Source organism: Temnothorax longispinosus, chromosome 2, assembly GCF_030848805.1.
Source record: "Temnothorax longispinosus isolate EJ_2023e chromosome 2, Tlon_JGU_v1, whole genome shotgun sequence".
Classification (NCBI taxonomy): domain Eukaryota; kingdom Metazoa; phylum Arthropoda; class Insecta; order Hymenoptera; family Formicidae; genus Temnothorax; species Temnothorax longispinosus.
In genome coordinates this window covers 8,728,700-8,751,216 of record NC_092359.1, presented here as the reverse complement: position 1 = coordinate 8,751,216, position 22,517 = coordinate 8,728,700, and the positions used below count along the sequence as shown (strand labels likewise).

At 36.1% G+C, this 22,517-nt stretch overlaps 1 protein-coding gene across 1 annotated transcript in view; it reads left to right on the top strand.

Moving 5' to 3' along the window:
- The window catches only part of Dgk (diacyl glycerol kinase 1), a 90,443-nt gene that overhangs the window by 29,300 nt on the left and 38,626 nt on the right, over positions 1–22,517 (top strand). The window contains exons 2-3 of the mRNA XM_071770999.1: positions 13,667–13,795; positions 16,913–17,001. Coding sequence (XP_071627100.1) covers positions 13,732–13,795; positions 16,913–17,001 — 153 coding nt within the window. The 5' untranslated portion in view covers positions 13,667–13,731. The remainder of the gene's footprint in view (positions 1–13,666; positions 13,796–16,912; positions 17,002–22,517) is intronic.

The window sequence follows — 22,517 nt, the reverse complement described above, 5'->3', positions numbered from 1 at the left end:
GTATCTTGTTAAAAGAGTAGGTCAAACGAATTAAGTTACGCACGTCCGAGTTTAATGTAACAACGCGATTTCAGATAATGATAATTAAATAAAACGAGCTATAGAACATTGTTTTTGCTTATCCCCTTAATTACGTCACTTAATTAAAGAGAAATGAATATGAAGCTTGCACATGTTCCTTATACTCTCTATCACACAGCGAACCGCATTTTGCATTTGACCTCGTCTGCAAAGACATTACGTAGAAAGCGGAGCTCAAATCGCAAATTCCCGTGTTATTATCCTTAATCCCATAAATTGCTGTTGTATTTCACCTGGAATAATTTACTAATAAAGTGCAGCAGTGCAGCACACGAACAAACATTGCATTTGCGAAGCGTGTTAAGGTCTATAGCCAGACAATTCATGTAACTACCCCTACACGATGCAGACAGAGCTGCATTTCACTAAAATCTCGTAGGATAATGGATATGTTCCAATAATTAATACACGAGTTATTTTGGAATGTTCCACTTAGAGAGAAAGTGTTCTGTATAACAATCATATACAAATCAAGCTTAAGCAACACTTTGGGGTAAACGTTAATATAATAGAGATCGAATGCCAAAGCGTCCACGTGGATTCACTTATCGTATAACTAAATCAATAATCTCTAACTCTCTTGGGAAAAAATGATAAGTTATTAAAATATATGTGCGTCACACATATATATACAGCAACAGCAATATATTTGCCGCTCTCTATTTACTATGCTTCTCAGTTCATATGTGCATGGGGAATAAAAGTACCATTCGTTATTCGCTACCACAGAGAGTCCGCTACACGTACCAGAGACAGTCCGTTTAGTCCAGATTTTATTTACGACGACCCAGAAATCGCGGAAATTCATTATCGTTTTTACAAAGCCGAATAAACTTCGCTATTCGTAATTCATCCGTTCTCTCGACGACATCCGGCACTAGGCCAAGCCTCTGTTTTTAATTAAACGCCCGTGTGGTGTGTCCCCCGACGCATCTTTCTCGCCGGCTTTCCCCCTCGCGCGCCTATACGTTTGCTGCGTCCGCCACGCGAGCCTTTCCGTTTTTACAGGCATCGATCGTCCCGCATCGTCGGCGAGGCCGTAAATTTAAGAGCCGAGCGTTCGGTCGAAAACTGAATTTTCGATTCTATCTAACTTCGAATACCCGCAGGAATATTTATATGCGTTTGAAGACCCTCTTTATCGCGTCGTTTTAAAGCTACATTTTCTAGAAAATGAGGATCACATGTTACAAAGCTTTCCGTGGCCCCCCCTTTTTTTTTTTTTAAATCGCCCACGATTATACGCTTATAATGTTTCTATCAATAACAGTCGCGCAAGGTTTAATGAGATAATTTACATAAAGCGGAAATCAAAATACCGCTTTAACCGCACAAATAATTTTACCGTTGGCACATCCACGTATGGACAAATCCGTTTCGAACATATTGTAATGATGCGTAGGAGTGTAGGATTAATACCATGTGCATGTGTGTGCGCGCGCGTATAGATTGACACATTCGATATGGCGCTTGGAATTTGATTTTCATATCGCTTTGATGTAGCCAATCAGCACTCGGTGTATATGATCTACGATATTAAATTCAAACGGTCAAAACGATATTAAATGAATACGCTTCTCGTGTCGCGCTGCCAGGTGCAGGATCTGAATTTTTTTCAAGGGTGATATTGCCCATTGTGACACTGCGTATATCGAATGCATGCACGCGCCGGCTTTGACATTTCGAAGTCCGGGAATCTGATACAACTTTTTATCGCAGAAAACCTTTCACGAGAATATGTTTTGTCAGAATATTTATGTTAAAATAAAACACAAGATCACATTGTTATTACGTACATGTTACTGCATCGGGTTCTGTTATAGCGTAAAAAATTTTATCGTATTATTATATTGTATTTGTTCCAAGAGTAAAAAAAAACGTAGACCAAAGAGAGCGATGCAAATAAAGCCCACAGATTCTTCCGACGGTGATTGCTTCGCGGCAGCCGTGTAAATACGATGCTACGCGATGACGCAGCGCGAAAGGGATGATCGAGAGGGAGAAAAAAAAAGAACGGTTTTCGAGTTACTGTCACCAGCGAATAGTGATACATCGAGTATACGCTACCGCAACGAAGCTGCGTGTCCCCAATGTATCCGATTGGTATACGTTGTGAAATAACCACGGTATTGGATAGACAAGTTCGCGTAGTTCAACATCGCATTTATGAATCGCAAACAACAGATAGGTGTTCGATTACACAACGCTATAGCTATTCGCGTTGCTGTTATCGAATAGTCTCTCATTACAAGGATTGATCATTAGCACGTTATGTAGTTATACGAACGTATTACCCCGATGTACGCGCTTATCGACATATCAGGATGGATCTGAGGCCGATTCCTTAGGTAATCGCTAATCTAATCTCGTTAATACCACCAATTAACTAGCGGCCGGAGAGAAAAACATTCTCACGAAGAAAAATGGCAAACGTAAGTAAGACGTCTCTTCGAGATGCGCTACCGCGCGCGTCGAGAGCAGGTCGAACTTATTATTGGCGAGAGAGCGCAATTACTGGATCGTCGTGAGACGCTTGCAGAAATGGAGTCCGTAATTGTACGAGCGTTATTTGTAGAACTCGTTCGCGGCTTCAGACGGAAACAGAAATCGTCTTGATCGTGCTCGAAAGAAACGAAATTGTCTGTCAATTCGTAACACGAAATCCCTTTTTACGAGGTGACGAGTAACTTTTAATGAAAATGTTATATTAACGGAGAGAGAAATTATATCGCGCAAAATATAATTATACGAACTAAGACTGCGTGAAAATTGCGCTTACATAAATAAAGCAAATATACATATATATATATGTACACACACACACACACACACACACACGTATGTTTGTATGTATGTGTGTTGTATATATATATATACATAGCAAGACCATTTTTCTTGAAAATAAGACATAATCCACGAGAAGGCTTGTGTTGTGCTTTCTCTAACGGCTATATTTTTATACTGACTAATTATAGTTCAGTTTGTGCTTGCTTGGGTTTTATCAATGCATAAAATCAGACACGTGCGACTCCCTGATAATATAACATCGTTGCGCATATATTACACGTAATAGAAAGAAGGATATTTCAGCCGGTTATCTCGTTAGCGAAGTAATAATAATGTTAAGGAATTTCCATTGCATGGTAATTACGCTCACCGTATTATTCTTAGCGTTAGCTAGAATGTATTACATGTGCAATTAACGCGCAATACGACTAATTTTAAGCTTTTTGCACAAATGCATTACCGTATCGAGTTAAGTATATGGCACGTGTGATAGCGTAGGTATACAATGTACGAGGCGTGTCTCGAGGGGTGCCCTAATTATCCATCTAATTTAGTTAATTGCAATCAATGCGTAACCGTTAAGCGCCACACGAAGATCATTAGCTGCTTCGAAAGGTAGATATTCAAAAGATTTATCATATTTATTGCATTAGAAAACTTTAATGTCTTTTTATTACAACTGTCTCGGATTTCGCCGCTATTTCACATATTCATAAAAGTCCCACTTTTAATTCTTCTATGTAATGCAATAATTCCATTATTTTTTATTGATTTCCCCAATAGGGAAAACGATTTAAAAAAAAAATGATTTATGACTTTAATAGCGAATACCTGAAATAACAGCATAATTTTTGTATATGATTCTAAATTATGATTATTGTATTACAGCTGTATTTTCTGACAATATAGTATTCATTGCTAAGATTGCTTTTTAAAGGCGGAACGTTGGAAATAGTTATTGATAGCCGGGCAATTCCGTGTTTCACCATCAATCGATTACACATAATGCGCGTTTACTTTTTCTATTTAATAAGCACAAACGAATGTCTATAAAGAGTACAAAGTTCTACGCAATTTTAATTACGAGTTCGTAATGGTCCCTGGCGCGGAATTATTCTATCAAAGAGAGGAAGAGGAGGGAGGGAGGGAGGGAGGGAGGGAGGGAGAGAGAGAGAAAGAGAGAGAGAGAGAGAGTAGAAAAAGAAAAAGAGAGAGAGTAAAGATAGGCTGGACTCTGTTGGACTTCATGTACCTTCCCGTTAAATCTTCCCGTTAATTGTCTGCGCTTTCAGCAACGCATATTCACTGCGGCATTATCGTAAATCAATTATCGTCGTACCAGCGCGAACGAACGGCAGAGAATTTTTTACTTGGTCCATTGATCCACCCCTTAAATTTTATTTCGCCGGCTATCACGATTAATAGCGCTTTGCAATGCTTTCTAATTAAAAAACTGAAAATAGTCGAGATACATTCGAACCACGAAGAGGTAAATAAATTATACCAGATAATGTTGTAAAGTAGAAGCAGTAGAATTTGCATCTAACGTGCAAATGTATTGTTGATTTTATTTTCTAATGATGCTCGTGTAAAACAGATAAATTCTATATACGCACAAAGGAGGAAACTTCGCAATTGTAATAAATTTTAATAAATAAAAGAATTAAATAAAAGAAAAAATTAAAAGCTTTCAACACATATGACGCTGCGCGTTAAAATAAACAGAGAACATGTGGTTGAAAATGAATCACATATACCTACTATTTCAAGGAATACACATTTGTCTCGTCATTGAAAATAAGTCTCTGCGAGAAAAAGCTCAGCGTATTTTTGCGTCGTATCATAATTTACATGATATATTATTTTATATTTCTTTCTCGAGCAGTCTCATAACGGCCTTAACTCTTTGTCAATTGCAGAAATCGCCTATCCGCGAAAGTACTCTGCGAGTAACGTCACTTATTCGTGCTGTAAGCTGAAACCGTCCTTGTCCTTATTAAAATTATAAGCACGCGCGAATATACGTATATTGACAAAGATTCCAAAGTCATTGTTCCAGTTAATTCTTCCAGTAATTCTTCTGTAGCACGTCAAAATTAACCAAACGTTATAGTGATACATCAAAAGAAATTATACATTTAAACTACACTCAGAGAAAAAATCATTGTCATGGCAACTATAAGGTGACAACTATGCAAGTTGTATTCATAGAATTATTTCATATAGTTAAATGAACTATTTTATAGTTATTGCAACTAAATTAATGGTTAAGAGAACTAATTTAATGGTTAAGAGAACTAATATATAATTGTTGCACAAACTTTATTGGAAGAATAACATGGACCATATAATTATAATTCCACGAACTATTTTATAATTAGTGCAACTAAAGTAAGTGGTTAAGAGAACTAATAAATAATTGTTGCATAAATTTGTTGCATAATTGTTGCTGTAACTATATAAATGTGAACAAATAGCACGTCAACTTTTTTTTATGGGTTATAGAAATCAAAATACTATAGTGATTTGAAATATGTAAATATTGTTAGACTTATTTACGATCGGCGTAGCCCAACAACGTTCACATTAACGCCACTAGGTAGCGTATGGCGAGAAGAGCTTTCTCGCGTTTAAAATACATTCAGCCGTGTATATAAGCAGATCTCCCTGCGAAGCAAAAGGCATGGTTTCGAAACCTCGTAATAAAATTTACATGTATATATATATATATATATATATATATATATATATATATATATATATAGTATATATATATATAGACAGTTAAGGAATGCCCGAAGACCAATTAATTTTGAGATGTAAATTTTAACTGTTCGTAATACCTTAACATTATATTTCAAGCAACTAAATGTCTTCATAATAATGACCATAAAAATATAGTGTGGTAATAATGCATAATAATGTCATAGAACAACAACTATAACGTTATAAATATAATTGCATTAATCATGTTATTTAATAAGTCTGACAATATTTATATATTTCAATTCATTATATAGTATTTTAGTTTCTATAACCCATAAAAAAAAGTTGAGGTGCTATTTGTTCACATTTTTATAGTTGCAGCACTCATTTTTTTCTCTGAGTGTATAAGATAGACCTCTCAGAGGTCTAAGGTTCGACCATAACGGAGAATTCATTAATACAGCATAACAAATACATTTCGTAGCGTATACTATCAAGCGTATACTAATTCGAATTAAATGTCAATGGGCAATAATACTCCGAATACTCGTACATTGCATCCGCGAGCAACTGATATACCGCGGGCTCCGATTGTCTTCGAGATGGTCCTATCATGGCTAACTGACGACGGTGTATATTTCATTCGGCTGTTTGAGGACAGGATAATAAATTTACTTAACTACCTTCCGTCGGCAATTTCATCGGTCGTTGTAAGCGCTGTAACGCGAGACACGCCGTTCCATTTTGAACGATTTTCCCACACCGCGCGAGAAGAAACGCAATTTCTTTCAGGTTGTAAAAATAGAAGAGATTAAATCGCGGAACGACAACGCGCGAATTATACTTTTAGTAATTACGACGTCCGTGGAATTGCCGCGAAATATTCATCCCGCTTGGATGATGGATGATGCCTTGGATTAACGAGATAATTTTTTATCTACAATTTGTCTTGAAACTTCTATATGTGTATCTTGCAATCGGGACAAAGTTCGAGCAAATAAGTTTTTAATTCAAAATTACCTGTTATAGAAAACATAAATTAAAAAAAAAATGTCACAAATGCGGGGACGTAATTATATAACGACATATTCGACGCGACAAAAACGAAAGTGAAAATTTATGTGAAAAAAACCTGCCAATTTCAATTTTGCAGCCGCAATGTTGTTATTGCAACTGATGGGAGCAATTTGTCAACCGAAAGGAAAACATATGGGAAACTGTACAAACGCGCGTAACATTTTTTCATTCGTTTATGAAAAAAAAAATTTTTTTTTCCGTTGGAAGACTTACAATCGTGCAGGCGATTGAAAAAGTTTTTGAAAGCGAATTATTTTTAATATCTTTCTGTACATCGTTATGCCGTAAATCCTGCAAACAAGATATTTACGTGAAAAAAATAAAAAAAGGGCATCTTTTCTTGGGAGGATGTATGCTATTATTCTGCATGTATTCTCACCGTAATCAACGCGCAAAATGTATGTGAGAATATAAATTACATACGCATATGTGGTTATATGTGTACGTTTATGAAAAGTATTTGTAACTCGGGTGTCTTTCTAAGATAAACTCGTCTACATTTTCGGAGCAAATCCATATGTGCTTTCTCCCCATTCCGGTAAAAAGCAGCGACGGGCTGTCACGCGAAAAAGTTTCGCAATCGCGCCCGCCCCCTGCGCGGGATTTATTTTTCTCCCGAGGGGGATGGATTAAACGGCCGCCGCGCCAGGCCGCATCTCGAACTGTCCTTCATTCGGATTCGCGTGTGAAACTAATTACAACGCCGCGCGCCCGTCGCATCGATTGGTGGCATTTTATTCGTAAAATACGTTGGGGGACCAGAGGAACCGGACGGTCGACGGCACGCGGTAAATCAGAGAAGAAGCCAGTGGAGCAATAAAATTGCATTTCGCGCCCGTGGCGCGTGCGAAATGCCTGCGTGCACGCGGACAAATCGTGCCGCATCCCGGTCTGGTTGCGTCTAAATCCGGATCATATAATCCAGACCGGATTATGGCCGGGAAATTATCGGCAAATCCATGGCACATCCGCGAGAGGAGGGAGGAGGATGGGGGATGTGGAAAGAAGATCGAATCACCCTTCGGTAGTGAAATATTACGTAGAGGAGAGAATACGTCTCGGGATTAACGCGATAATAGTGTCGCGTTGCTGATTGTGCTCGTTGTATCGACGGTACGCGGCGAATTAAAGAAGGGCCTCGACGAAACGGAGAACATAATCCGACGCTAATCTATTAAATTCTTTTAATTCGCCGCGTTATCGCCCGATACCCCATTATCTGAAACCCTTGCCTTTGAACCGTTGCCGCATTAGCGGTTCCATTAATTCCACTTCACACCCAGCTTGTATCAAAAACCACTATGCGTCAGTATAGCATTTAGTAAATACTTTGATAGTATTTAATAAATAGCAGAGTTTGCTGATTTTTTATGAAAAATGACGGTAAACATTTCTTTTCTTTTTGATAATTTAATTAACATCCAACGGTGTGAATTTTATATATATATATATATATATATATATATATATATATATATATATATGAATGTATGAAAAAAATATTTTGCAAACGAATCCTGCGCGGCGACAGCGTCGCTATTAAATATTTGGAATGACAGAGAGGCCATTGTACAACACGCTGTGTGCGTTCTGCTTTATTTAATAATCCTCTAAAATATTATAAAGGGGCATATTTTAATTTATGCCGTTGCGTAAGGAGAATTTTCGCATTTTCAAACTGCATAAAATACTTTTAATATAATAATTACATGTTATATAATAATTATGTTATAATAACTATAATTATGTAAATAAGCTCGAGGGGCCAACAGATACCACATTCTCATTATATTAGGATGTCTCACAACTATCATATAATGCTTTTAATAGCGTATTTTGGACATTAATTGCAATCGAAAATTCTAATACAAGAAGATCACGATAGTTGTCTCGAGTTATAAACGATCCAAATTGATTAATTAGTATCGCACTGATTGTGAATTCGCGCGCTCAGTTCATAACTAATTACATGCGGATCGATCTGTCATCTGTTATTCATTTTTCCAACTCAAATATTAATTTTATCGCTCAGTTGATTGTATTTTAACTTCTTGCAAGTATTATGTACGTTAGCGTCTTATTATCAGTTCGCTTTGTTTCGAAGTTAATTAAGTTATCAATTAGGATACACATCGAAAGATTAATAAAAAAATTGACGCAATAAATAAATAAATTACTGAAATATGTTACGTGATTGTGAAATATTTATCGTTATTCTTTCATTCGTGCCGATAAAATATAGATATTGAAAAAATCTCTGAATATATTATTTTTTCTTGTGCCAATTTATGTAACGTTTAACTAACCGTGGAGAGGTCAAGCGCGAAGCCCTCAAATTTGATTAAAAACATATTTGAAAAGGGAGGAAAAAGGAAAATAAAGTAACGTATCTAAATATTAACAGCTTTTTCCTGTCAGTTTTATAGATATTAATGATATTAATTAATTTTTATTTCATGCAAATACAATAAATACTTGAATATCTTGTCCCGATCCTCGCCCTCTGAAGTACGAATACTATGAAGAAAGTAAATGGAAAGTCATAATTAGCCCGTTCCTTTCAATTAACTATACGAAGAAAGTTAAATAAAAATTCTTTGAAAACTTTAATATTTTACTAGTATATTTATTTCTTGTATTTCTTTTCCTTTTATTTTTCATTATTTGGTTAAGCAATAAAGTCGAAAATTTTAAAATTATTTAATACTCAAATTAGCATATCTTCATAGCATTCGTAACTGCATTTCCTGGGAATCTTGCTTGTGTACAAAATGTTCGATAAAAAGAAGAAGACATGATATCTTTAGCAGATTTCAAAACAATTTCTTTTTTACGAAAATTACTTCATTATTGTTCCTCAACTGTTTTGCCGAGCATACCCAAGAATTGTGAAATATTTCTTAGCTTCTCTCATCTATATATATACGCGCGAGTTTAAATTCTCTAATAAATTTTAGCGATTATGTAATTTGTGCATATTGTAATTACTATGCTGATGTACAGTAGCCAAAATGTGCCAATAAACACTAAACCAACTAATTATACATCAATAATAATAAGTTCTATATAATGTGCTCTGCATGTTTGTATTTGCAATGTATGAATAATAAATCAACGGATGATCATGCATATTTCGGGGTTAAATATTTGTATTAATCCGTCCCAGTTTGTCTACACACACACACACACATATTTCAAAGCAATGAATCTATGAGAATTATTTTTACCTAATGTGACATAATATTTACAGATCATCCATCACCTCTAATTAAAATAAAAGATATTTTGGTACTTATCGACATGACGCGCGGAGTTTGTAACTGCATTGTAATTACACGTTGTTCTGCAAAGTCCAAATTATAGCAACACCACAAATACTGGATTTATTTTTAAAATAAAATTACTTCAAAAAATAATTGTTGAGCATATTTCACTTTCTTAAGTGGATATTTAGTAAATTATAGCTATAATTATTTTATGAATATCTATGTCAGAGACCAATAAAAAAATTCCAAAATTGAAAACGAATAAACCGTTTTTTTTTAACTCCAGCTCGAATATTATATAAACAAAAAGTAACTTACTCCTGTGAGTTGCCCCGCCATCGGTCGCCTGATGCCGCCAAGGCCACCTCTTCCTCTCATATTCCTTCGTTGCTGTTTCCTCATAGCATTCACACAACACTTATTCGCGAAAACCCGATTAATTACGATTGCGCGCGTTTCTCGACACCCCCGGAGTTAATCGTACGCAACAGAAAAGTAACATGATAAGAGCACGACTGCGCAAAGCCGTTGTGCGTGCGCGATGTCGCGCAAATCTAAACGCAACGAACGAGCAATGGAGAATTCGGTCGATGTTTCACCGACGTGTACGAATTTATGTTACGCGGTTGACAAAGTCATTATATTACGCGGTTATTAAGCGACAAAATTGATGGCGACTATATTCCGCAATTAAATACATCGTCGACATCACCAACGTTCCTTTTAAAGCTGAAAAGCTGGAAAACTTCAGCAATTTCATCCCGATACTGACAGATACTATCGAATCAAGAAACAATTATATCTCAGATTGGAACGTAACAGTAATTTAACTCTCATTCCCTGTCGCGTGTCGATTTCTCGCTTCCAACGAACAAATTGTGTAAGATACCCGCGTTTCAATTAAACGGCTGTCGTCTCGAGCACTTGCTTACTTATCGTTCGTTACGAGAGCTCATTAGTCACGTAGTTCGGTAATCGCTAATTGTATATAGGGAATGATTGCGTCTCCTAGCACTTGTCGCGACCGTGTTTCGTAAGGTAATGCGACGATACACGGAAGACGGAGTGACTCACAATGTTGCTCGCCCGTCCGCCGGACCTCGCCGCGCGAGTGACAACAAAGTGACCGAGCAGGGAGGGGCATGAATGACATTCCATGATTGACGATTGATAAATAAAAATGTATTCATAATTCTCCTTTCTATTGAATAATGAATAAAAATTTATTTGTTATTCGATTCATTTCGAATAATGAGTGAAATTATTATTTTCATTTATTCTACAAATTCTGAATAATAAATAAAAGTTATTTTATAATTTCATCATTCAATTAAGGCGAATTATGAATATATTTTTATTCTTTAATTTTTTGTTATTTAAATGAAAAATTAGTGAATAATACCTATCCCTGCGACCGAGTTACTTTGTGTACACAATAATGCGGCGTAATATGCAAAAACAATCACCGAGCAGTACATACACGGGCCGACTCGTTACCATGAAATATTTAATGTGCCCTATAAAATAAATATACATTTGAATATTCTTGAATATCTCAAATCAATATTGATGAATGAGTTTATTATCGCAATATTTCGCACTTTGTTTCGCAGACCCGTTCGCGTCGCTTGAGATAACAATTAATTTTTAGTAACGAAATTAGTAATGGAAAATTTTCATGGAAAAGAGAATTATATGATTTGCATATAACGGTTAAAATTTGTTATTCAACGTAATCAAATTGTCAATATCAGTCGATTGTTATAATGGTAACTACGCTATGAGAAAATGACAAAATCGACTGGAAAATAATAATCGTAAGATTAAAAATCACTGTAAAACAATAATAAATGGTAAATTACTAATGCATAAACGTAATCATAAGCTCTATTTCATTTTTGAACAGAAAGAAATTGATGAAATTTTACAAGGAGGAACAAACAACGTACCTACATATTCTAAGCAGTTTTTCGCATCTACTAAGTAATTTTTTTATTTACGATCCGTATAGATTATTTATAAAAAAAAGGACAGACGTATAGTTTAATGTATTATTATTGATCGCGCGTTTTAACAAAAATATAATTTTTCGTTCGCGGGTTTGTGCGTGACACAACTGACCGTAGCAAACTTTTGAAAAAAAGATTCGACACGTTGGACGTGCGAATATCGTGCCGGCTTTTTATCGTGGATAAAGTTTTATCGTGATTCAGCTAAAGACAGTACAGTGAAAGGGGATCCGCAAACGTTCAAAGCATCGAGCGAACGAGTTTCATCGGACGCCACGGGTTTCGCTGACAGAGCATGTGTCCAGCCGCCGCCACATGTTTGCGGGAGAAACACGTTCGGTCGTTCGGATTCCTCTCTTGCGTATAGGCGCGTTTACAGTGAGAGAAAAGCGGCCACAGCGACCGTAAATCTGTAATTTTAGCCCGAGCGAGTGATGCGCAACGAATGTGTACGTGTGAGATCGTGGCGGACTATATTAATATAAACCACTAGCAAATAATAAATCAACAGCAAGCTACAGGTTGATATAACAGATAATTTAACCAACTAAATCTCTCGACGCTTTAAATCTAATTTTTCTTGTTAATTAATTTATTTGTGTTAACTTATCTTTGTATTAATTTATGTGACTTAAATGACATGTTGTGTTTTTCGCCTGAGAGCCGCATAATTGTCAACAGAAGAATAAATATTTGTAAGTCATTATCTTTAATATTCGGAAAATGAGTTGCTCATTAGCTGTACGTGCTACACAAAAGAATCTCTAATATTCCTCTAACGATATGTACTCTTTAAATCTGAATCAGTGAATATAGTACTGTGAATCAGTGACTATTCACTCATTCAGATTTAGAGAGTAAAGAATAAAAAGTTCGGAGAAGTTGACTCGATATTCATTACACAGTTAGTCGTTAAACAGTTCCCGCAAACGCGAGAACGAGTGGCTTGCAACAATTCGAACAGTCGTGCAAATCTATGAAGAGTAGTACACAAACGAATTCTCTTATTCTTAACATCAGTGTTAAAAAGATTTAACACTTTAATTTCTAATACTTTTCTACAATTTTTATTTTATTCCACTACGTGAAATGAAAATGCTTGCTATACCCAAAATGACTGTGACAAATAATCATAACATTTCCATTTTACGCATGGCCAAGTGAAAAATATAAATCAGCGAAACGGTAAAAGAAAGTTAGGACAGTAAAAGAAAGTTAAAAACACGGAAATTAAGAAGAATGAGGAGATTGTGTGTGTGTTTAATGGTAGAGTAATAATCTGACAAAACCCAGGTTTGATTCCCAACAGATTAAAAGAAATTTGAATGAAAACATTAATCTATATGATTAGAGCAAGCAAATGAGAATTAAAGAATTAATTTAAAAAATTATACATATATAAAGCGACGTACAGTACCTCCCTATATTATAGGAATAGATATCCCATAATAAAGATCTTTTTTTAAAAATACTAGGAATATAAAAGTGCTAAGACTTGAAACGCTGAAACATTAAAAACTTTGATTAACTTTGATTAACCGAAGCTTATTGAATCTGAGCATATTATTTTCTTTATGATCCGTGTAATAGTAAATAATTTCAAACGTAATTCAACGGGATGTAGAAACATTTAGTCATTTCTACACGAAGATGTTGAGTGACTAAGTTGTGCGAAGGGACCCAGTGCCGATTGCGTTTTTACCCCGGTTTTTACAGACAGCGATATCTTTTGATTTGCAGGTGACGAATTTCAGTATCCAACACCTGGCCACTCGTCCTGAGGGACACATAGATCAGAAGTAAGGATGGCCTTCCACTGGGATAAGCTCTCGCCAGCGGAATTCCAACAACTTCAGGACTTGGCAGCTTGTAAGTAACAAAAGGAAGAAACGGAAAAGGAAGTGCTAAAACGTGTAAAATAATGCGGATAAATCACAATGGAGAGCGCCCGGCGCTCTCTTTTTTTTCCCTTTTGAATTTTTTTACAGATCATAAATCCCAAAGTCCGCGTTGCTGATGAAGTTTTAACAAACTTTGACTTATCCAGCGTCGGCAAAATTTAGTATAAGCAACTTTATATACACCCGGCTTAATTTTCGCTTAATAGACGCTGGTTATTAACTTGTGAACACTTAACGAAGATTAGTCTCTTAATTAATTATCGATATACGAGCTAATTTCAAAGTTCTGAATAAGAAATATCATTTGATAAAAATTTGATTGAAATAACTGATCAAATAGAAGTTCCAAAATTTTTTCAATATTCAATAACGTTCACAATTATGATGCGGTTTATTCTTAACGAAAGTAGAATATTTATCGTAATTTTATTTCTATTTGTTTCAATGCCAATGTCAGTGCATTGTTTTCACGTTTTTCTCGACATTTCCAAAGTGCAATCCCGAGGCTATACTTAATTAAGCGATCATTCACAGCGTCGCGCGAATGAATCGTACTGTGTGTAATTTTGTTTGTTCCGGACCGGATCAAATGTGCGCGATAATTTTATTGCGAGTTTACTCATTGAATACAAATGACTTCTCCGTGATGTCTGTTGTGTTCTCTACAAAAATTAAAACAAACATAAAAAAAAGTGCCTTTTGTTCGTTGCAATGGGAATAAGTGAAATTACGGCGCGCTATCGGGTGACTATCGTTGCACAAATTGAATCATGCAGGGAAATTAAGTTATTTGAACAACGAAAAATAGTACAATGATATTATCCATTACCGTCAAAGCGTAAACCAATACATAAGAAAATATGTCGTGATAAAAAGCCCTGGCATTTCGCCGAGATATTTTGTAATTATACATGTTCCTGATTAGAATAAAACAGCACGTATTTTCTTTTTGAAATGCATAAACATAAACCTTCCTACTTATGCTTATCATAAATTATGTAGACGCAACAGAGTGAATATTCTCAAATTATATATGAGTACCAAAGGCACTATCTTTAATTACAGATAGCACTTAACTGAATTAAATATAACGGAAATGAAGTGGTAATTGGCTCTGCTCAATTACGTATAGAATGAAAGTCAACAACTGGAAGTTTGTTGAATGAAAGCCATTAAAAATACATCAAGATGGATATATAAAACGTAAATACTGTCACGTTGGAAAGGGAAATATCGAATAGTCGGCAGTTTATACGCCTTTGCTTGTTCTCTTCCGTTATAAAGCGTTATGCATATTGCCTGAAATAAGTAGTTCATAAAATAATTTGCATTGGCTTTAATTAAGAGAAATGTTGTGGTATAATTAATAATAACTTGCCACGTTTTCCTGGAAACCTCGTAGATATTTTCGCGGATATTGCTTTGAGTGAAAACAATCGTGATATTTCAAGAAATTCTCGATTGGAATGAACAATTAAAACAAACATGCAAATAATGCCGCCTGTTATATATACATATATATATGATCTCGCTGATATAATAGATTCGAAAGTTGAAATTCATATTATTCCGTCATGTATTTCCGTGCGATTTACCAGTCGACGCGGGCGGTAAACGCGCCTCGAGTTTTCCGCGTATAAACGCTTCGATCGCGGACTTGACGACATACAGGTGTTCCTACCGTCTAGTATTTTACATCTGGCTGACAGAGAGATGTTGCAGCAACGCCCAGCATGTCTTTCGAGAAGAGGCAACATGCGCGACATTCGCGCAGGAAAGCACTAATTCATCGTACAAACGCTGCACTTTGTCGTGCGAGCGGAATAAATTGCCGACGTTCGTCAACAAATTTACTGGCATTACCGTAATGCGGCTATCATCCCGGTAATCTTTTACTCGAAATCAAACAACGTCGGAGGTAAACTCGCGTTTGAACTCGCGGAAAAAGGATATGATTGCGAGATCGCGGAAGTAATATTATTACAATAATCTGTTAAAAAAATAATCGGACGAGTGGTACGTCACGTTTATCAACACTTTAACTGTCATTGGTAGAATAAACATTTTCTTTCATTTCTTTCTAAATGAAACAATAACATAAAAACATATAATTACAAATTAATCAACTATATACAAATCGAAGATTGTTTAATAGAAAGTTAATATTGTATTTATTTTAAAATTATCGATCCAGCGTGCTAATGTCTTTTTAAGAAGCTCTTGCAAATGTCTCCCGAATAAATTCATTGTAATGGTACTCATTACAGCTTTTGGAAGTAAATCGCATCTCTTTGTCACAAAGTTTCTGCCTACGATCCATTTGCGCGGGTATTCTACTGTATTAAAACAATCGTTCAATAATCGTCAATAGTTATGCGGGGCGAGCTGACATCGAGGCGGAAACGTGAATTTCAGCTGGGCGCGTTAATCATCTGCCCGTCCGAATACGATCCATCGTAGCCGTCAATCGGCTCGGAAATAGTAGCCGCCCAAAAATATCTCGGTCCGTTAAGTGCATTATGACGTCGGTGCTGGTAGATTAGGCCAATGGCCTCCTATTATTAGTCAATTTATCGTCGTTGTTTCTTCTGTAAACAGTTGAATCCAAGATGGTTGATCAATCGCCCTCCCTCCACCCTCTTCACTGTCTAATTTATCAGAGACAAACTTGTTCGTGCCACATTCGCTGACATGTCGAATCGTACAATAAGAAAAAAGATCTGTCATGAACTATTAATTTATTTATAATTGTACCCGTTTTATTCCTTTGTCAGAACGATCGATTTATAAATCTAGATGAGAAGACAAAAGCACTTTGAATATTTAAAAAATTGGTTAACATTGTGCGCTATATATAGAGCCAATTAAATCCTTTTGTTCAATAAAATATTTTTCATTTTATTTTATATATTTTGTATCGTTATTAAACAATTTTATTTTTGTTACACATTTTATTAAAATTTTTAACCATTATAAAGACTATATTATATTACTGAGATTTTCTATATGTTTGACAATTATCGCTTCCAGTATCATAGAATTTAATTGAATGCGATAAATGATCAAACCATTAATTGTTTCTCAGATTCCACGCGGAAGCTACAGGATGTTCTGACTGAATTTTGTGGGAGCGCCACGACGCCGGGCGGCGTGCCGAAATATCATCCGGACGGAGTGAGTCATAAAGATTGGTTCATATTTTACTCATATAGCCGATAGCATACGTATCTAAAATCTATTTTCCCTCTAAAAAAAGAACGTATCGTTTTAAAGATAGGACAAAATTAGGCGGAAAATGTATCTCTAACATGAAAGTGGTAAATATTTTATACAATGTTATCTTAATTTTTCATCCGATACACCCGTCGTACTCTATTCGGTAAATGTATGTATTTTCGTAAAGTATACGGTTTGATTCCATAGAAATTTTCGCAAGTTTTCTGTGTAAATCGATAGATGTGAAGGATTCCGCCGAGCGAACGATTTCGTTGCCGTCTCTCGTCTCAGGTGCACTTCAGCCTTTCTATAAAATGAAATTGAACGATCGGTGTGGTCGAGAGTGCACTTGAGCGACAAATATCTACTTAACTTGTACGCAAGCTGTTTAAACAAGTTTCCAGGAAATGTGATATTTTACGGGAATCCGCGACAGAGAGATAATATCCAAAGCGATTTACATATAAAATAATTAGTACTTTTAGTTACGTCAGGAATGAGTTTTTGATTTTACAAAAAGTTAGTCGCGCGGCATCGCTGCAGCTTTCGTCGATGATAAATTTCTTGTCGTCGTGTTAAAGAAAAGGACTATATATTCTTCCGGAGAAAGCGGTTTCCTACCGTTTTATCTGTCTTATATAATATCGATTGAAGTACTGTCAGATTATACAAATGTATAGTTCATATTTTGAGTGAGAGGTATATAAGGACGACATAACGCGATAGTATAATACCGTCCGCAGACAGCGAGGAAGCATTTGTTCCGTAAAATCGTAAACTATTCCCGTTGGAATAACATTCAGAACACGTACGATGTTCACGGACAGGTATAGAAGTTATTGCGTGCTCGCGTTATATAAGAAGGACAGACGTGTAAGAGAGAGCTCCGTTCGACGACGCATTAATGATCGACTTGAATTCCTGATAGTAGTCACATGCAAAAGTTATTTCTTCCACAAAAAGAGGTTTCTTGCTGGAAATATCAAGCGTATATGCATGGACCATTAATTTGAGATATATATTTTATGAAAAATTTAAAAAGAACCAAAAACGGATCGTTGAGCCTCTCTCCCTTATACATATATATTTCTCCGTATATACATTCTACATTTTTTCATCACGTGCATTTTTTTTTTTCAACAACGCGGCGCGACGGCTTTTCAGAGCTCGCATTTTCGCATCAGATTTTTAATGTTTCTCAGTACAGATAAACTCATGTGACCGCGCGCGCGAATTTATCTCGCGGATTTCACGACGGAACTAGAGTCGTTCCTCCAACTTCGGCGCCCCCGCGCCCATTTCCTGACAGTCGTTTTACTTTTGCGTCGGCGTGCGATGTATTGCCGGAACAATGGTGTAACATCGGGGCGCTACATACGTCTGTAAACGTAAACACGCGAGGGGGGAGCACATTTAGCTCTCCCGAGGAATATTAACTCCGAAACTAAAACAGATTGCTGAAGTTGCGAGTGTTGCGACGATGCTCTTTTTTCGATGCCGGAGTATACCCGCCGACATCGTGTTAACCGTTCGTCACAGTTTGTCGTAACACGCGTTGCATCGCGATGACGTATATCGATCAGGGGGCTACTTTTTTACGCGTATCTCTCTCGTGACTAATGGAGCAACTTTTTTTGCAAAAATTTTGCATCAAGTCTCTGCGCGAACGATCACCAGTTTTATCACAAATATTTAAACGGCCAATCAACGAAATACGCGCGCTGTTCAGAGTCACGACAATTTTAATGGATAAATTCACTTCTATCATTTTTGCCTGGGGAAACAAGATCGAAGACGCATCTTTTGTGAGTATTCCCTTCTGATAATGGGACAGTTATTACATTACAGCGAGCGACAAAATACATCCGCGTAAAAACGATTTGAAACGTTTATTCCCGTCTAAATTTCCGAACCCTTATAAAACTGTTCTGAGTTACAACAAGAAGCCTGACTCATGGTGGTAATTGGTTGCGCCGGTGGCGCGTTCCAAGTTGGGGTTCCTTTGAGGAGCGATCTAAATTACTTTCTTCTATGTCGCCGGCGCGGCGTCTTTCCGCAAATTTCGACCGCGCGACACTTTCGGAGCAAATTTACTGCCCCGCCATCGACTGCGGCATAATCCACCGTTCCCGTGTGACATTCTCATATGAGCGACCGCGGGTCGGAATTTCACGACGCATTAATCTTGGCGTAATTATTTTAGAAACGGCAGTGAAGCTAGGACTTCTTAGGTATGGGGTCGTAAAAAATAGCGACGTCAAAGCGCTTGGATTTTATGCTAGACATTTGTCTAAAGTTTCACGTTTCTTAAAACGTAAGAAGATGACTTGTACAACTCATACGTATATACACCGTAATAATGCCTCAAAAGCTTTCTGTAAAGGTGGTAGAGATGTGAAGCGTGTTACAGAGATTCGCAAGACACCAGCGGAACTTGTTCGTTGGAGAGCACAGAAATTGCATTATATTCTCACGAAGAGTGTTACAACCTCACAACGCTTACTCATCTTATTGCATACATAATAACAGTTAAAATCCATTAACGTTGAGCTATTGTCACGAGAACGATTTCGTAAACTTTATTCAGCCAAGGACGCTATTCGCCCGGGATTGAACACATCACTCGATTTATCGTAATATACATAGAGTGATAGCTGGTAGGAAAATATTGTCGACTACGGTGCGCGATTACATGAGGCAATATTGGCGAATTTAACGTGAAATTTAATACGAAAAGTCTTGATGAACTTTAAGTAATAATTTAAATCTCACTTTTTGCATCTTTAAAATATATTATATATATTAATCTACTTTTTAAATGTATATTTCGTACTTTTAAATACTCCGTATAAAAGAGAGAAAAGCGTGATAAAATATATAAAGATGACTAAGTTCAATTTTAAGTTTAACTTTATATGCCTTTGTGAACCGGAGAAGTCCTACACTATTTAGGAATCTAGTAAATTATTTTCACTGGCGCGATATCAAACACGAGATACTACAGTGACAAAGCCACTGAAATCGGACCGACCGATATTGCGTCAACATTTACAACCGGGATCCTTTGTGCAAGAGAACGCAAACTTGTGGAGGACCTAACCCCCGCGGGATACGACAATCGACATCGAATGCTAAGAGGCTACGGTCGGTTATGAGATCAAGAGGTCCGGAAATTCCCCCGCGGACGCGGTCTTTTGCCGTGAAGCGTAACCGATGTCGAGAACTCATAATTGGAGATTCCACCGAGGGACAAGCGTCAACGGCCGCATAAGAGGTCACAATCAACCGCCATGCCAGTTCGAAATGCGTGCTGCAGCACTCGATTATAGTTAGTCGAATTTGCGATTTGCTTGCACCGAAATCTCACGTTGTAAATGTATTGAATTATTTGAAAAGCACAAATTTTCTACGATTAATCGTCACTAATTGATCGTCACATTATTAATCTATTAAGAGGGCAGTCTAGGTCTATTTCGCCATATTTTCAAGAATTTTTTTGTCTTAGTAAAATGTATTGAAATATCTCGAAACTTTTATGTATTATCTCACATATATTGAAGTACATAAAAACGGACTTTTTTAGTTGCAAAAAAAGGGTCGAGATATTCAAAAGTCCGCCATTTTGTTTCTTTTTACCCAAAATGTTTAATTTTAGTACCGGCTATAGCCACTTATTTATATTTTAATATCCCGTTTGAATTTTTTGTTTCAGACGTTTCTAACTCGAGATATCATGTCAACCAGATTTCTATGGGATACCCTTACATTTGTCGCCATAAATAAGAAAAAACAAATTTTTTTTATGTACTTCAATATATGTAAGATAATATATAAAAGTTTCGAGATATTTCAATACATTTTACTATAACAAAAAAATTCTTGAAAATATGGCGAAATAGACCTAGACTGCCCTCTTAAATCACATTTACATACAAGTTCTTTTTTACATGTAAGGGAAAGTTTTATAACTGATTAATTAGAATTCGTCTGATGGTTTATACATTCAAATAGCAGTACATTTCTTTAGGAAAGAAATACTCTGCACCAAATTCAAAGACTTGATGCTGTAATTATTTTTGTAAAATCGTCTTTCACGTTTCATTCAAAAGTTTTATTCGTTAATTGTTCCAAAGCATCATTGCAGATGATACGAATTACGCGGTCATCAAACAATAATGTTGAGATCCGATAATTGCGAATTTAATTGAATAAATACGTATGTATTGGCAACAGAAATATTCCTGTCTGATAGCGATAATAGTCAACGAAATGTCATATGTACAAAAACAAGGACAAATAGCGCGGCATTAAATCAATAAAATTACGATGGATGAACGGAGCGTCGCTTGCGTTCGCTCGTTAGTGCAGGAAACACTGTCGAGATCTCATAACTGAATAGCCAAGAGGGAGTTCAGGTTTTGCGGCAACGGTCTGAACGACATCATATTCCAAGTCCTATAATTCCCTACAACTGTGGAGTTTCGAAAATACGCCGATTTATATTATCAATGCTGCGAAACTTTGGCTCTGGAAAGTACGATTTAATCGGCAAAATATATTCATTGAAAGCTAGAAAATTTATTCAATTCTAAGCAGCTCGGAGTTATTTTCTGCCGTTTATATTGAAGAAAAATATGAGATACACTTACATATAATATCCGTTCCATTTTATGATTTATTGATAAACGGCCGTTGCCAAAGAAACTTTAACAGACGTGATAGAAATCTCGATAGATTCAAAGATCGAATCACACACATACAAATCGGATGAGATCAAAGACTGACGTCAGAAGAAATCCGAAAAGTACACTTGCCGGTCTATCCGCTATCGACGAAAACAGAATTCTTGAAACGAGAGAAAGTAATCGAACAAGTTAGATAGCGATAAGAAGATAGGGAAAGGGGAGGGAGAAGAGAAAGAGAGAGAAAGAGAGAGTTACATCCACCTAAAACAAGAACTTTCGAAGAACATGTAACTGGATCTGTAAGCAGAGAATTATGCCATTTGTACGTCAACCGTTCATTCCGTTTCATCATTCTCATAGATATAAAGATTTAGATCAGTGTAATTGTTTAAAAAAGAGTAGATAATATATCTTCCGGAACTCTTATTCGAAGCGATATGTATAAAAATAATTTTATATTTAAATTTGAAAAATATAGTATTTTATAAATATTAAAAAAAGAGAAAGAGACATAAAAAATGTTTCTCTGATGCAACGTAGAAAACGTTGATACAACATTGGACAAAACAAGCGAAGTTTCTACACATTATACATAGGTATAAAATAAAATCGTTTCGATTATGCATTATGTGTACGGATTTATTATGGATTTGCCCGGGCATATGCGTACAAAATTATTTGTGACTTCAATTTTAAAAATTTCGGCATCAGACATGCGATACGTTTTTTAAAAATATTCTTCAACGTTTAAATTAATATTTTTAAGAACGAAAAAGATTGCTTTGAATA